This window comes from Dermacentor albipictus, chromosome 2 (genome assembly GCF_038994185.2).
Source record: "Dermacentor albipictus isolate Rhodes 1998 colony chromosome 2, USDA_Dalb.pri_finalv2, whole genome shotgun sequence".
NCBI classification, from domain to species: domain Eukaryota; kingdom Metazoa; phylum Arthropoda; class Arachnida; order Ixodida; family Ixodidae; genus Dermacentor; species Dermacentor albipictus.
Window position 1 is genome coordinate 72,928,484 of NC_091822.1, and position 17,785 is coordinate 72,946,268.

The 17,785-nt window shown below is 52.5% G+C and overlaps 1 protein-coding gene across 1 annotated transcript; it reads left to right on the forward strand.

Annotated features, from left to right (window-relative positions):
* The first annotated feature begins 767 nt into the window (after nt 1-767).
* On the forward strand, nt 768-5,057 carry LOC139055715 (uncharacterized). The gene has a single exon (XM_070533248.1). It carries the CDS (start codon nt 768-770, stop codon nt 5,055-5,057), a length of 4,290 nt encoding a protein of 1,429 aa, XP_070389349.1.
* The last annotated feature ends 12,728 nt before the right edge of the window (nt 5,058-17,785 follow it).

Below are 17,785 nucleotides of genomic sequence, written 5' to 3' on the forward strand. Positions count from 1 at the left end.
GAGTTCCTGTAGCCGGAGCCTCCCTAGACGCGGCCCCGAGTCAGCCCCGATCTTCGGCAGCGACGTGCGGCTACGACGGACCCAGCAGCCCGGCGCCTCCCCAGCTCGGACGCCCTACTCGTCCCTACGCAGATAAGCCCACGCCACGTGTTTCCGCATCTCTCAGAACTTTCCGCCGAACTGTATTTCTTCAATCGCGTTTAATCTTTCGTTTATTTAGCCATCGAGTGTTAATTATTGTATGTCCTGTTAGTTTAGTGTTTACCCTATTTATTGTCGCGTGTATTTTGTATTTGTGTCGCGTATTTTATTGTATTTCGCGAGTGTTAATGGTTCCCACGTGGTGGGCTTAGTGTCGCGCGAGTGGCGTCAGGGCGTGTGTTGTGTGACCCGCACGCTCTCCGCGAGCTAGGACCCACTACTGGAAGTTATATGTTCTTTTCCTTTCCTTATATCTCGCGCATGATTCCACTTTATTAAACTGAGTGTGTGTTGTACACGTCGCCTCCCGTCTCATGCCTCTGGTTCACGGTCGATCAGGCGTGGACCTTATCGCCGGTCAGCAGTCGAACCTTCCCTAAACGCACGCGGGGTGGGTTTGTTGTCGCCCCATCCCCTCCTGTTCGGAGAGTGCAAATTAACCCCACCACCAATCTTTGACAACTGGCGTCCGCGCGACAGGACTTGCTGACCACGATCTGCCGTGAACACGAGGCATAGAGGGCAGAACAAACGCGTTCTGTCAAAAAGCGTAAAAGGGGCGAAACATGGCCGAGGAAGCGGAACGATTTGTTGCGGTCGGAAAGCAGCTGGGCCTGGAAGGGACAGCGCTTCAGGAATTTCTGCGCGAGGAACGGGCGGTGCATCGCGAGCGCCTGAGAGAACAGGGGCAGCAAAAACGCGAAGATGAGCGCGACAAGGCGCGGAGCGACCGGCGTCTCCTCGAAATAGAAAAAGAGCTGGAGCTACTTCGCGCAAAGAGTGATTGCGCAAGCAGTAGTGGCGGCTCAGAAAGCCTGCCCAATGGGAGCCTAGTGACAGCGCAGTTCGCGGGGGTCAGCCCCCAAAGACTACTGGCACCCTTTAATGACAAGGCGGACGACCTGGATGCATACCTCACGCGCTTTGAGCGAGTGGCCGAAGCCCAAGGATGGGCGAGGGAGCAATGGGCCACCGCCCTCAGTACGTGCCTGACGGGAGAAGCGCTTAGCGTGTTCGGCCGCATGCCGGCATCGGAGGCGTTGTCTTACGACAAGGTGAAACGGGCCCTCCTACGTCGCTTCCGCCTGACAGAAGAGGGCTTCCGGAAGAAGTTCAGGACGGAAGCGCCCCAGGACAACGAAGCGCCATCGCAGTTCTTCGCCCGGCTGGAAAATTACTGGGAGAGATGGGTCCACCTCTCGGAGGCCCCGAAGTCCTACGAGAGGATCAAAGACCTCCTCCTAGCCGAACAGTTTCTCGAGAACTGCAAGCCCGCGCTGGCGATGTTCCTTAGGGAAAAAAAGAGCCGGGACATCCTGGATATGCTCCAGAGAGCCGACGAGTATGTGAGCGCCCGAGACACAGTAAACTTCGGCAAGCGTGAGGCAAGACAAGGAGGCCAAGCCGGGGACAATCTCGATGCGGGCCGAGACAGGCGACAGTCCAACAGTGGAACAGGGCTCCGTTGTTACCTATGCTCCCGAACGGGACATGTTGCGTCACAATGCACGAGTACCAATAAGAAGCCGGAACACACGAACAGGGAACAGCCGGCTGCTAGGAATATCTTAGCCTGCCTTGAAGAGGACGGCTACCTCGAATTAAAGGACGGCCAGCGCTTGCCCGTCGTAAATCTGGGCACTTCACCGGCCGCGGGGGATCTCCCTGTAGTCGCAGGCCGTGTTGCCGGGAAGACCGTAAAGGTCCTGAGGGACAGTGGCTGCAACATCGTTATCGTCAACCAGGACCTTGTCCAGCCATCGGAGATGACAGGCCGATGCCGAGCCGTCTACCTCGTAGACCGTTCAGTGAGAACTTTGCCCGAGGCTCGAATTAGCATAGACACGCCCTACTACCGAGGGGAGGTCTTGGCGGCCTGCATGAAGGACCCACTCTTCGACCTCATCCTGGGGAACATCGAAGGTGCCCGAGCCCCGGCAGAGCCCGACGGTACGTGGGGTGAAACCTCCGCGCGGGATGAAGATAACTGTGCGGGGCCCTCGATAGCAGAAGCCCAGCCTCCGCCCGTAGCTGCTGTTACCACACGCCGGCAGGCCCAACAGCAGAACTCCCAGGCCTTCTGGAGATTGCCAGTGCCGTCCACCCTAGCTGAAGTCACTCCCGAACAAATGAAGGAGGACCAGCAGCGTGACACTTCCCTGCGACAGCTCTTTCAGCTACACAGAGAGCAACGCAGCGTGAGATGCAAGGGGGGCGGATCATTCAACATCCAACTGAGGGACGGTCTGCTGTACCGTGAATACGTGCCAGACTCGGGATCTAGCACGGTGCAGCTGATCGTGCCGAGACAACATCGCGGAAAAGTCCTCCACCTGGCACACAGCGGGCTAATGGCGGGTCACCTTGGAAAGAAGAAGACCACGGACCGCATACTGGCCGACTTCTTTTGGCCGGGAGTGCACGGAGATACGCACGCGTTCGTCGCTTCGTGCGACATTTGTCAGAAGACGGCCAGCCGGGGGTCCGTAAGGAAGGTACCACTCGAGAAGATGCCGCTGGTCGACACGCCGTTTCGCAAGGTCGCGATTGATATCCTGGGGCCGTTGAAACCAGCAACCCGAAAAGGTAACAGATACAGCTTGACGCTGGTCGACTATGCAACCCGCTTTCCCGAAGCGATTGCCCTGCCGAGCATAGAAACCGAGCGAGTGGCCGAGGCACTGCTACAAATCTTCGCCCGAGTAGGCGTACCAGAAGAGATGCTGAGTGATAGGGGATCCAACTTCACCTCTGAACTCATGGCAGAGGTAGGACGGCTACTTTCGTTGCGTCTTCAGACGACGACCCCGTATCACCCCATGGCCAACGGCCTCGTGGAAAAGCTGAATGGGACATTGAAGAAGATGTTGCGGCGCATGTGTACTGAACAGCCCAAGGACTGGGACAGGCTCATCGAGCCGCTACTATTCGCCTACAGGGAAGTCCCACAGGCCAGCACCGGGTTCTCCCCATTCGAGCTATTGTACGGGCGGAACGTGCGGGGTCCTCTGGCCATACTCAAGGAGCTTTGGACCGGAGCGAGACTAGAGGAGGAAGTCAAGACGGCATACCAGTATGTCGTTGACTTGAGAGAAAGGCTCGAAACGACATGTCAGATGGCACACGAGGCCCTCGATGAGGCAGGAGAGCGCTACAAGCGATACTATGATCGCGGAGCAAAGGCGAGGATTATGCGCCCGGGCGACCAAGTACTCCTACTGCTGCCTACCGAGCATAACAAGCTCGCTATGAAGTGGAAGGGGCCGTATGTCGTAAAGGAAAGGAAAGGCGAGGTGGACTACGTGGTTGACATCAATGGCGTTGGGAAAACGTTTCATGCGAACATGCTAAAGATGTACCACACCAGGGAACCGGCAGCTGAGACACCAGTCGTGACGGTGGCAGCAAGTGCCAGCGACCGAGGGATGCCAATGTGGCCCTGGGGGGAGCGAGGAGACTACCGCGACGTCGCGGTTTCCGACAAACTCCACTCGCAGCAAGCGAAGGAGTTGCGAGCCATAATCGCCCTACACCGTGATGTGTTTTCGGAGCAGCCAGGGTACACCGACTGGGCTGTGTGCAAGCTAGCCACAACGACGCAAGAACCTGTACATGTAAAACAGTACCCACTTCCCTTCGCAGTAAGACAAGAAGTGGAAGCCGAAGTCTCCACGATGCTTCAGATGGGGGTGGTAGAAAGGTCCCACTCACCATACAACGCCCCGACCGTACTGATAAAGAAACCCGATGGCACGAACCGTTTCTGCGTGGATTTCCGACGGCTGAACGAGGTTCTGATTGCCGACTCGGAACCGATCCCCAGAGCGGACTGTCTGATCGCTGAGGTGGGAGGCCGGAAAATATTTTCGAAGATGGATCTCTCAAAGGGATACTGGCAAGTGCCTCTAGACGAACAATCCAAGGAGAAGACAGCGTTCTCCGCGCCCAGCGGGCTCTATCAATTCAAGAAGATGCCGTTTGGCATAAAAACTGCTCCTGCTGTTTTCGCGAAACTCATGCGGAAACTTCTCGACGGCATCGCCAACGTCTACCATTACTACGACGACCTCTTGATCGCGACAAATGATTGGCAGGACCACTTAGATGCCTTGGGGGAAGTACTGGCGAGGCTACGAGAGGCGGGGATGACTGTCCACCCCAAGAAATGCGAACTGGGGTTCGATCAGCTGTCTTTCCTGGGACACAAGATTGGAGGAGGGAAATTGGGCCCCATGGAGTCCACTTTGGATAGAATACGCAACGCTGCCCCGCCGACGACCAAGCGCCAAGTTAGGGCCTTCATGGGACTGGCCGGATACTATCGCGAATTTATCAAAAATTATGCCACCATCGCAGCCCCCTTGACGGACCTGACGAAGAAGCGGGCGCCGAATCAGATATCGTGGGGAGATACCGAGCAGGAGGCATTCGATAAACTGCGGAGGCTGCTCTCCGAGGCCCCCATTCTACAGATCCCGGACTTCTCCCAGCCATTCGTGCTTCGCACCGACGCCTCCGACCAGGGGCTCGGCGCTGTCTTACTACAAGACAAGGGGGGAGTGCTTCACCCAGTTGCATACGCCAGCCGAAAGCTCCTGCCGAGAGAACAGGCCTATGCAGCCATTGAGAAGGAATGTCTGGCCATTGTCTGGGGAGTAAAGCACTTCAACTTCTATCTTTACGGTAAAAGATTTACGGTCCAGACGGATCATCAACCCCTCAGATACCTCAAGGAAGCCAAGTTTACGAACTCGCGGGTGCTTCGGTGGGCCCTGCTCCTACAGGAGTACGACTTTAACGTCCTTAGCATCAAGGGTGCGGAGAACGTGGGCGCTGATTACCTTAGCCGGGTCTGAATTGGCATGAGGGGGTAGAGGAGTTCGGATAGACTTTAGTTGTCTCCGTTTTGTTCTTTCTTTTTTTTTCACTAAGACTACTCCGTGAATCGTGTTGCTTCATAGCCTCGTTGAGGTATGCATTGTGTTTTATCTTTTTTCTTGCGCGTCATGTGCTCATGCCAGTGCGGAAACATTGCGGAAGTGTGGTGCGGTGGGGGGTGCGCGAGTGTTCGCACAACTCAAGAACGCTCATCGACGCGGTGGTGCGGGTCACCGTCAGCGGCGACCAGAGGCTCCTTTCAGTGCGCGTACACCACTTTGCATCTTGTTTTGAATGTTATTCTATAACATTCTTGTCGCCGGGGTGGTGCCACAAAGTGCGTGTACCCCTCGGCGTCGCCCACCGCCGCCAACAGTTCCCGCCGCGGCGTGCCCGGCGCGGGGAGCGCTCTCCCTAGATCCCGCCGGCGCCCAGACCGGTTCCTCACGTCACAGCCGGCGAGGGGAGAGGGAGAACGAGGTGGAGCGACCTGCGACAAGCGGGCAGAGTTGCGGGACCAGCGAGGCAAGCGGCAGGTGAATTGGGCGTCAGGCAGGCGTGAGGACGGCGGCCTGAGTTCCTGTAGCCGGAGCCTCCCTAGACGCGGCCCCGAGTCAGCCCCGATCTTCGGCAGCGACGTGCGGCTACGACGGACCCAGCAGCCCGGCGCCTCCCCAGCTCGGACGCCCTACTCGTCCCTACGCAGATAAGCCCACGCCACGTGTTTCCGCATCTCTCAGAACTTTCCGCCGAACTGTATTTCTTCAATCGCGTTTAATCTTTCGTTTATTTAGCCATCGAGTGTTAATTATTGTATGTCCTGTTAGTTTAGTGTTTACCCTATTTATTGTCGCGTGTGTTTTGTATTTGTGTCGCGTATTTTATTGTATTTCGCGAGTGTTAATGGTTCCCACGTGGTGGGCTTAGTGTCGCGCGAGTGGCGTCAGGGCGTGTGTTGTGTGACCCGCACGCTCTCCGCGAGCTAGGACCCACTACTGGAAGTTATATGTTCTTTTCCTTTCCTTATATCTCGCGCATGATTCCACTTTATTAAACTGAGTGTGTGTTGTACACGTCGCCTCCCGTCTCATGCCTCTGGTTCACGGTCGATCAGGCGTGGACCTTATCGCCGGTCAGCAGTCGAACCTTCCCTAAACGCACGCGGGGTGGGTTTGTTGTCGCCCCATCCCCTCCTGTTCGGAGAGTGCAAATTAACCCCACCACCAATCTTTGACACTATAACACCTCCGCAAATGCATCTTTTCTTTGGATTAGATTCACTGGCGTTAGGACTAAAATACGTGGCGCCTAGATTAAACTAGTTGGCGCTGGGATTAAAAAGACTGGCGCTTACACTAAGATAGTTGGCGCTTGGATTAATTTGAGCAAGAAAACCTGTAGTACAATATTTTAGAGAGCACACCAATTCTGAAATATAAATTTTAAAGTAAGAAAGGTGAGGAGGTTTACCAATATGACATCGGATTTGCACGAGCGGTTGAAAAAATAACAACAAATCTAATACAAGAGAGAAAGAGGTAATTTGGGCAGAAGTACTGATGAACAAATATAAGGGTATCCGAATAACCGGCTATCCGAATTCCAGATACTTCTAACCGAATAAACAAACGAATAACCAATCACTCCGGTTATCCGACTTTCAAATCCAAATAACCGGCGAAACAAATAACTGGGTAAACGATTTTTCCGAAAGACCGGTTTGATGTTCTTGCATTAGTAGTCACCATGGCTAACCTCCGGCAGAACTCTCATCGCCGCCCGAAGGTCCTGCAGTGGAACATGCACTCGTTGCAGCGGCGTCACGCCGACTTCTCGGAGTACCTCCTGTGGAACGATTACGACGTACTCACGCCGCTGGATTTTGGTGTGCTGGCTGAGGCGCTCTTACTCCCCGGCTATATCGAGTATGCCAGTGTCACGACGTGCTCCCTGGCCTGCTCTGTGGCCCCCTGCCTGGACGCCAACCGTCCGCAAGCTGCCCCACACTGCGTGGTCTACGTGCGCTGCTCCATCCCTCATGCCGAGATGCCCGTTCCTGACCTGACCAGTGTACCAATGGAGTGCTGTGCGGTGATCGTGCGGCTCACATCAAGGGACACTACTGTAACGAGCGTGTATGTGCGCCCCTGCCACCCCTCGGACGCTCGCTGCCTGTTGCCGCTGCCTGCCCGTCTGGGAGAAGAGAGCGTGCTTTGCGGCGACTTCAATGCACATCTGAGGTAGCCGCAGCTGCAACACCCACGGCGACGCTTTGGCATCTGCGACACTTCAAGGTGGCCTTGTCATCCTCAACACTGGGGAGGACACTCGCATGCACATGCCCACCCGCAGCTTAAGAACAACCATCGACCACAGCATTACAACATAGGGTTGTTATTACACATGAGTCACGGCTCCTGACACTTAGAGGTCCGATTACCTGCCCATCAGGCTCATGCCCTCGTCCGTTAGGTCCCGCAGGTCAAAGAACTGCACGTTGATCCACTGGAATACCTTCAGGAAGATGCTCGCCAACAACTTGAGCGGGGGCATCATGCGGGCTCTTCAACACAGTGCAGCGGCGGCTGCCGCCCGGGCGGCCATACACTCTTAAGCAAACTTACACCCTTTGCCACACAACGATAGTCATCATCTGTCTAGTCCGCACTTTCTTTCTTCAACGTGGCAAGCCCGGTACTTTCCAGTAATGAACGGCATGCGCGTTATCAGCATGACATAGCATTCTCGACAGGAAAGTAGCGGGCGCGGCGTCTTCAAGAAAGGAAACGCAAGCAAGGCAGATAACGATTGTTGTTGTGTGGGAGACTCCCCAAAGGGTGTAACTTTGCCTACGAGTGTACAGCCAGCCCAGCCTCTACTGGACCTGCGGGTGCCTAATCTATGGGCTGCACGACGGCAAGCAGAGCAGCACGCCCTACGGACCAAGTGGTCTGAGCACCGGACAGCCTTCCGGCGGATAGACGCTCGTATGCCGACGCCAGGCAAACCTGGGCGTCGGCACAGTTGGCAGAATAAAGAAGCTATCTCGGGTGCTCGTCATGGTTCGAAGGCGTGGAAACATCTACGATCGCTCGTGCATAGGCCCACAATGAGCCAACCAATTCTGGCCGTCGCTATCACCTTGGGGATTGGCGAGATCGACCTGGCAGAGCGACTAGCGGACCTCTTCTCATACCGGTCCCATCCAACTCTTGTTCTACCAGTGTGCCAGAGCAGGCCCCAAACCAAAATTTTCTGCTGCCTGCTGAGCCACCACCCTTCCTGAACAACGCAGCAGATTGCATCCCTGTGCGACCAGCCGACCACGCGCCACGAGCTCTTGGCTAATCTGGCTAAGCGACGCGGTGCACCGGGGTTGGATGGTATCACATTCCAAATGCTACGCCCGGCTGCTAGATTACTTCAATGACATGTGGTGGTCTGGCTGCCTTCAAGGGGCATGGCTGATGGTCGTCGTAGGGCCATTTTCGAAACCGAGAAAGTTTGCCAAGGCGCTCACCTCCTACAGGCCCGTGTCTCTTACCCCAGCAGCCTACAGGTGAGTCTGTAGCATTGGCTTGCCTCGAGTGGATCCCACGAGCTCTGGACTTCTTCCCGGAACAGCAGACTGGGTTCTCTCGTGACTGGTATGCAACTGACTCTATCGCGGACATCGTATCCACCCTGGGGGACGGAAGAGGCTCTCGCGAAGTGGACACTACTTGTGCTTCTTGATGTGGAAAGCATTTCTGATGGCTTGCCTTACCTGGTCATGGAGCCCTCTCTGGACGACCTTGGGGTTACAGGATGTCTCCGGCGTTTTGTCATGGCCTTTCTCGCAAGGCGCTCCCTTTGCGTAAAGGAGGGAAAGACTGAGCTCCCCACAGGCAGCCTGTTGCAGAGTGCCGCAGGAATCCGTCCTAAGCCTCTTTTTTTGAGCTTGGCACTGGCATCTCTTCTGCCATCCCAGTGCACCTCCGACATCGTGTCCAGGTCTCCGTACACGCAGATGATGTAGCTCTGTAATTTTGGGGTCCCACTATAAGCCTTCCAGCCGTTCAGTCGTCCTTGCAGCGAGTCCCGGACGAATTTGTTTCTTACTTCCAGACTGTAGGCCTCTACATATCGTCCTCAAAGACCGTGGCCGTGTTCGTCCATCCCTGCGTGGCCATATGCCGACGAGCCATCCCGGTGGTGTTGGGTAGCAACCGCATACGATAGAAGCACGTTGTAACCTACCTCAGCCCGCAAATAGACCAGTGAGTCTCGTGGCCGCCAGCTGCCAAAGGTCTCATCGCTCTAGTATAGAAGCTCCAAAAGGCGGTTGGCCTTCTGCGGCTTCACGGCAGAGGATGCACACCACAATGGGGTGTCCCTCTATATGCCGCCACGGATATTTAAACGCTTCTTTATACTCCCTCTCGTGGCCCTCGCACGGGTTCGCGTCAGGTGCCTGGAGCTACAGCAGCGGAAAGTCATTCGGATGATTCTTACATCGCTGCCATCCTAGCCCAGACAGAGACTTGGCTGCTGCCAGCTTGGCCTGCATCATGTTGACAGGCTACATCGCGTCCCGCGTAGTGCGGCTCTGCTTTCAAGGTTGCGGAGCCGACCTCACTCGCGCATGGGCAGCTTGCGTCAGCTGTACGAGGATGATGTCGGCCGTCCTCCCACCCTAGCCATCCCGCAACCTCCTTCTCACCATCTGCCAATTGAGGCCTCTACTACCCTGCTGGGCGGCTTCACGAAAAGACGATCCCCGTCCTGCGCCTTGTACCAGGCGTCGGCATTTTTCTTGAGGGTCCGGCTGGACAGACATCTGCACATCTACACGGACGACTTCATCCATGCAGACTCTGGATCTGTCACTGCCACTGTCAGTGCATGATCCCTGCCCTTTGGCGCTGGAGAGCATGCCGGCTGCCATTCGCCGCAAGCTCTACCACTGTCAAGGAGGCTGGCCTCCATCTGGCTGTAGACATGCTGGCGGAGGACCCCCCGGATTTTCCAGTTGTGATCCTCTGCGTCTCGCGAGTGGTGGTCCTTGCTCTTCATCCACCGGAGACCGCCGGTCTTAACATTGCCCTGCTGACGAAAGAACTTCGCGCCCTCGTTTCGGGTGGCTTGAAGTTGTCGCTAGAGTGGCTCCATCTCACATCGGCATCCAGGTCAACGCGAAGGTTGACGCCCAGGCAAAGGCAGCACACCACGTCACTGCACCAGTCAGCACCGCTGTAAAAGCTTTCGACCTATCCGAGTGGAGTACCTAAGAGCGCTCCACCTGGATTCGCGCGTCGCCAGCGGTTGCCCTACCATTGCAGTTTCTGATCGCGGCCTCACAAAGTTGGAGTGGTCTCTCCTGCTGTGCCTCTGGATCGGCTGCTCCTCGACGGCATCACGGAGGTACATCAAATGCCTGGCTTCATTCGCGGCCTGCTCAGCGTGCGGTGAGGATGAAGCAGCCAACCACCTACTTTCTTCTTGCCCCGCCTTCTCCAAACAGAGGGCACTTCCCGACGTCTCATTTCGACGCCTCGGACTCCCAGCGGCCTCGGCATCCCAGCTGCTGTTTCCCGGCCGGCACCACGGCTCAGCCTTCAGGCACTTTCTTATGTTCCTGAAGACACGGGGTTCTCAAGTATATTGTGAATGCACTGCATGACTAGCGTGTACACTGGTACCTGATGGTACCGGCCTCTGCAATCGCCTCATCCTTCTTTATATCTCCCTCTCTTTCCCCAAGACGCTGAGACGTGCTCCTTAAAGGGCTGCAGGCAACAGCGCCCCTTCCACTTCACAGTCACACTCTCTGTCTCTCGGCCTCGATCTCCTCCTCGCCCACCGCTCCATACAGAGTGCAGAAACCCAGGGCGCCTCCCACGGCATCGGGCACGGAAACGGCGAACGCGATGCCTTTGGCGAACAATGCAAGGACGCGTTGTCTGCATTTTTGTGTCCTGAAGGCGATCCGCGACGTAGGCAAAGTGAGCGCCTGTGCAGGCCTAATTTTCAAAGTGATCTGCTATGTTTGCAGAGTGGCCGTACTGCTGGTAGCTTCGCATGCGCTATGCTATCGACATTTAGTACGCGTTGAAGCGAGAGGTTCACGAAGGTCAATTCGCTTGCTGCTGCCGCGATTCATCACGCCATTCTTTTTACAGCGAGTTTCCGTGCTCATATAGCTAGATGTGTTGATGCTTACCGGTGCGCGCATCACACCATGCTTGTTCATTTAGTTAAAGCACGTTGGCGGGCTACTTGGTTCGAATCCACGATAGAATGTGTGAGCGCGACAGATCAAGGACGTCGAAAGAAGCAGACAGACAAGGACAGCGCTGTCTCTGTGGGTCTGTTTCTTTCTACGCCCTCATTTATTCACGCTTACATATTCTATCGTGGTTAATTTAGTTAGTAAGCCAATGTTAACAAGCTTATATGGCCGATAAAACTAGTGGTTTGAAAACCGCATATAACGAAAAGATATTTTGCTGTTATTCCTTCTATCTTTGCAACTGTACTAGGCACGCGTCTTAATTTGGTATCGTTGTGTTTAGAAAGGAAGCCATTGTTTTGTCATCCATGTACTGCATGTACAGATGTTGCCGTTGTCGCGCCACGCATTATTAAAGCGGTTGGCACACTTGAAACATGACACCAGCGCTCACCGCGAAGCCACAGTGCAATGATGTTTAGATGAAACGTCTCACAAGGGCGGCTCCGGTCGAGAATGCCGCGAAACCAATTTAACCACTCGTTCAACTCTCAGAGTAGCGTATAGCTCGGCAGTGCGGATTGTAATGCGAGCTGGGACAGCAGCGTTTGAGAAAGCTCACTCGATCATAACACGTGCACTACATTTAACTCAAACGTGTTCTCACCAATGGCTATAAGCCCTGCGAGTGAGCCGTTCTTCTGCAGGTGTGTCGTGCTTGCTGGGCTCTGGATACGCGCTTTTCGACACGCAGGGTGCAGAATTGGCTCGAAGAAACTCAGGCAGCAAGATAAAGTGATGCCAGCTTGCACTCACCATTTTTGACCACGGCGGACTTACTACAAAGAGGGAGCGAGCGAGATTGCAAGATTAAGCCACAGGAACCCAAGTAATTGCATCATAATGTTAGGCATGTAAGTTTCTAAAGCGGTAATAAATCTCACTTGTGTATTTTGGTATTTCATTTCTATACCTTAGTGCCCATGCACCTAAGCAGCACACACGAGACGCTTCACGCACCGCACTGGCTGCGTCACCGATGCCGCCAACCCTATCCTTTAACCTCAGCTGTCTGTTGCGTAGGGTTGCAAACTGCACGCTTTTGTGCGGTCATCTGTGTCTTCCATTTTATATGCATGGCTTCGTTGATGAAGATCATGGCAGTGGTTTCTTAAGCACATTCATGTAATCACAAATATATTACATAGCTTCAGCGGCCATGATTATGCAAACGCCTAAGTACAGGAACGTGGCTTAATTAATGCTTACATATATTTAGAGCTTTCAGCTGCTATCGACAGTTAATTCAACATCCAACTGCCCAACCACTTCAAGAAAAGATTACAGGCCTGCGCGCCACACGCAGCACAGTCACAGCGTAAGCTGGAGAATGGGCACCATAGGAAATCCATTTCCTGGACTAAGCACTACAGAGTCTTCGCGGCCAAGTGGCGCCGCTTTCGCGACAGCGATTTGAACTCAGTCCGCCCGGCGTCCATGGCAAGCTGTGGCTTGCGCCGCGACTTTCTGCTCGAGGCACCTTGCGTGTACTTGCGGGCTTCTTTCACTTTCGGAAAAACACTTATGTGGCACGTATTGAGCAGCAGAAAGCTGTGTCGGGAATTTTTCATGTTGCTCTATGATTCTTGATCTAAATGTATATTTGATAAATACAGTAATTATTTATGACTAACTATCTAATTACGCGGAATGCATATTTGCATTTGCTTTCCGTCGCATTCCATCGCACGTCGCATTTGCATATTTTTTATGTTTGGCTCAAATTACGTGGGACACCCCGTATGAATTGAGGAAAGACTTTATTCAAGCACCCACCAAGATAACCTGAAAATAAAGGGGAAGCTCAGTGGTAGCAATAAACGAACATAGAGCACTTTGAGCCACGACACTTATGAGATGGTGCGTGGAATCTGGAAAGGGTTACTGGTGTCTGCGTTAACGTTCACAAATGCCCTTGTGTACTTAAAATAAGATATCTAGTCCGGGTGTGAAGTTGGCCGAAGATATGTAGGCCAGTTGGCTTTCGGGACCCACGGTAAGACCAGAAGTGATGTAGTACACGGTGACAGGGGCTGGGCCTCATCTGTAGTCAAAAGAGATCACATAATCTACCCGGACGTCTACACAGACGATGCGTGCCCCTCGTGCGGGGTCACGGCGACACTCGCACACCTGCTCTGGGAGTGCAGAAACGCTCCGCCCGACTCTACCTCCGACAGGTGGGAGAAGACCCTAAGAAGCCCGCTCCTACAAGACCAGCAATGGGCCGTCCAGCAGGCTCGCGCAGCCGCCGCCAGGTATTCCCTGTCGGTCCCTGCGTGAGAGACGCCCACTGCGCGCTGACGTGCGTCCTGCAGGACTTTTATTAAAGTTTTTCCTATCCAATCAGAGCAAAATTACTTTTGAAGAAATACACAGGAACGTCGACCAAAATAAATGGGTGGCCAGAGTTCACAAGCATCGGTACTTAAAAAGCATGGACACAGAATGGAGCAATAGGTCAAGAAAATTGGCAAACGAGCACAGGGAAACTGAAAGTGTAAATAGCCAACGAGCAGTCATCAGAAAGGAAGTGATACAAACAGAGAGGGAATTGCATGCAAATAATATGTGAACAAGAAAGCCTAAGGAGAATTACAATATTGGGAACAATAAAGTACAAGGGAAAATCTGTACGATAACACAAAGGGCAGTCAGTGCCTTGTTGCTCGAGGCTCAAGCTGGTTGCCTAAGGAAAAAATTATACCGAAGAAAATGTTCGCAACAAGCTGAGGCGTGTGTATGCTGCAGCCAAACTTCCGAGACCACCCAGCACATCCTTAGGGAATGCGAAGATACCGTATTTATTCGATTCTAAGCACCCCCTTTTTTTCACGATTGCGATGCGCAAAGTGAGGGGGGGGGGCTTAGATTCGAAAAATCTAGAATGACCCCCCCTCCCTCTTTTCGCTACGACATCACGACGAGATGGATGCGAGAAATAACATTTTATTTTGCAACCATCCTAAAGAAAAATGGTTGAAGACAGTGAACCCACCATTTGTGTCGGATGCTCAGTCACTATCACTGCCGCTCACGAGTCCGTGCGGCTCTGCAGTCCGGCTGTGCGGCAAGATCTCGCCGCGGACGCCGTTCCACCTCGGGACTCCGACGGCTCTGGCACTATGACAGAGCGAGCAAGCGCGTTTGGCGGCGCTCTTCCGAACAAATAGGAGGGTGCTCAGATTCGCATGAAACCTTTTTTTCCCAGTTGTTTCGCGAAAATGGAGGGGGGTGCTTAGAATCGGGGGGTGCTTAGAACCGCGAAAATACGGTATTCACCCAGTGAGGCCAATAGGTGACGTACTCTTTCCAGAAGCTCTTATATTTAAATTGGACGGAAGCATGAAGCGGTCAGCCGTGGAGATAAGCAGAAGACGTTTGAGCCTAAAAGCAGTGAAGAAGAAACTAGGAATTGGCAAGAATCAGATGTATGCGTTAAGAGACAAAGCCGGCAATATCATTACTAATGTGGATGAGATAGTTCAAATGGCTGAGGAGTTCTATAGAGATTTATACAGTACCAGTGGCACCCATGACGATAATGGAGGAGAAAATAGTCTAGAGGAATTCGAAATCCCGCAGGTAACGCCGGAAGAAGTAAAGAAAGCATTGGGAAATATGCAAAGGGGGAAGGCAGCTGGGGAGGATCAGGTAACAGCAGATTTGTTGACGGATGGTGGACAGATTGTTCTACAGAAACAGGCCACCCTGTATACGCAATGCCTCATGACCTCGAGCGTGCCGGAATCTTGGAAGAATGCTAACATAAAAATTAATCCATAAGAAAGGGGACGCCAAAGACTTGAAAAATTATAGACCGATCAGCTTACTGTCAGTTGCCTACAAACTATTTAATAAGGTAATCGCAAATAGAATCAGGAACACCTTAGACTTCTGTCAAGCAAAGGACCAGGCAGGATTCCGTAAAGGCTACTCAACAATAGACCATATTCACACTATCAATCAGGTGATAAAGAAATGTGCGGAATATAACCCCTTATATATAGCTTTCATTGATTACGAGAAAGCCTTTGATTCTGTCGAAACCTCAGCAGTCATGGAGGCATTACGGAACCAGGGTGTAGACGAGCCGTATGTAAAAATACTGAAAGATATCTATAGCGGCTCCACAGCCACCGTAGTCTTCCATAAAGAAAGCAACAAAATCCCAATAAAGAAAGGCGTGAGGCAGGGAGATACGATCTCTCCAATGCTATTCACAGCATGTTTACAGGAGGTATTCAGAGACCTGGATTGGGAAGAATTGGGGATAAAAGTTAATGGAGAATACCTTAGTAACTTGCGATTCGCTTATGATATTGCCTTGCTTAGTAACTCAGAGGACCAATTGCAATGCATGCTCACTGACCTGGAGAGGCAAAGCAGAAGAGTGGGTCTAAAAATTAATCTGCACAAAACTAAAGTAATGTTTAACAGTCTCGGAAGAGAACAGCAATTTACAATAGGTAGCGAGGCACTGGAAGTGGTAAGGGAATACATCTAATTAGGGCCGGTAGTGACGGCGGATCCGGATCATGAGACGGAAATAATCAGAAGAATAAGAATGGGCTGGGGTGCGTTTGGCAGGCCTTCTCAGATCATGAACACCAGGTTGCCATTATCCCTCAAGAGAAAAGTCTATAATAGCTGTGTCTTACCAGTACTCACCTACGGGGCAGAAACCTAGAGGCTTACGAAAAGGGTTCTATGCAAATTGAGGACGACGCAACGAGCTATGAAAAGAAGAATGATAGGTGTAACGTTAAGGGACAAGAAAAGAGCAGACTCGGTGAGGGAACAAACGCGAGTTCATGACGTCTTAGTAGAAATCAAGAAAAAGAAATGGGCATGGGCCTGACATGTAATGAGGAGGGAAGATAACCGATGGTCATTAAGGGCTACGGACTGGATTCCAAGGGAAGGGAAACACAGCAGGGGGCGGCAGATAGTTAGGTGGGCGGATGAGATTAAGAAGTTTGCAGGGACGACATGGCCACAATTAGTACATGACCGGGGTGTTTGGAGCAGTATGGGAGAGGCCTTTGCCCTGCAGTGGGCGTAACCAGGCTGATGATGATTATGATGACTCTATTCTTGCGTCACCGCTGCTGCCAAGTGTGTAGTTTTGCTGCCTGGGACGCTTTTGGGATGGCTGGCCCCGAGTCAGATATTTGTTTTGTTGTAGCAAGCCTATATGTCCCACTGATAGCGTGTTAAAGTGCAAAGAGTGTAACTATGCCAATCACTTGAAAGTATGCTCTGGTATAACAGACCGTTCTGGAAAAACAAAAAAACTGCTTCTTTCCGCAAACCATTGGTCTGCCCTGCATGTAGAACTAGTACCAAGCGCGGCGGCGCACCATGCGCAGCCTCTAGCTTTGAAGATCTAAATGTTGCTACTCCATTTGCCGAACTGAGCAGAAAACGTGACTCTTTGATGCCGCTGAAGCAGCAGGTGAACCACATAAAACAGTCAGTACAGACTATGTCGGATCACTTTGACAGCATAATGAAGCGTCTTGACAGTCAGGACAAAGAACTTGCTCACCTACGCAGAATAGTGGAAAGAGTCGAATGCGCGCACGATGAAGACAGCCTGAAACAACAGAACGCCGACGTAAACGAACATGAAGTACGGAGCAGAAAAAAATTTAGAGCTTCATGGTCTCCCTTACAACCAGCAGGCAGATCTGTTGTCTAAGGTTAACGAGCTGGCTAGATTAATTCATGTACCCGAGATTAGTAACTGTGAAATTGAAGCCTGTGACAGTTAGAATCCATTACCAGTTGGAATCCAGTAGACCCTGTGGGCTATGCACATACCAGTGGTGAGTGCCCTGAGGAACCACGTGCTCCGCATGCAGCTGGTGGAGAGGCCAAATGCGCTTTTTAAGGGCTTCTACTGGTTTTGCCTAGACTATAAAGATCTTGGGCAGGACTCCAGGCGCCGTTTTTCCGGTTCTGAGAAGTGGGAGGGGAGCGAATGGCCTACTTCACTCCTCCCCCCGCCTATGATTGCGGAGGTATATTTGTGCAGCATCTGGAACCGTAATTTTGTCTTTCTGTGACTTGGATCCTTCACACCAAGAAAGTGCTATGAGCAGTAGACTCATTCTTCTTTTAAAGCCACAACAGCTAATTTACCTCATCGAGTCGTTTCTGTCCGAACGCTTCTGCGATACTTCTGCGACACAACAAAGGGGAGTTATTCTTTTATTCTCCCGCTGCGAGTGCGGAGTTCAACGACTACATACTTTCGTACCAGACGTACCTGCAAATTATATGCTTCATCCCGAACTCCTGATATCTTTATCTAGAAACATTACGACTACTTCGTATAATTTCGAGTACAAGAGCGTTGATCAGCACTTCTGCCTCCTAAAGAAGACAAAATAAGAAATCACTGCAAAAGAAACCATTAAATGTGCAGCT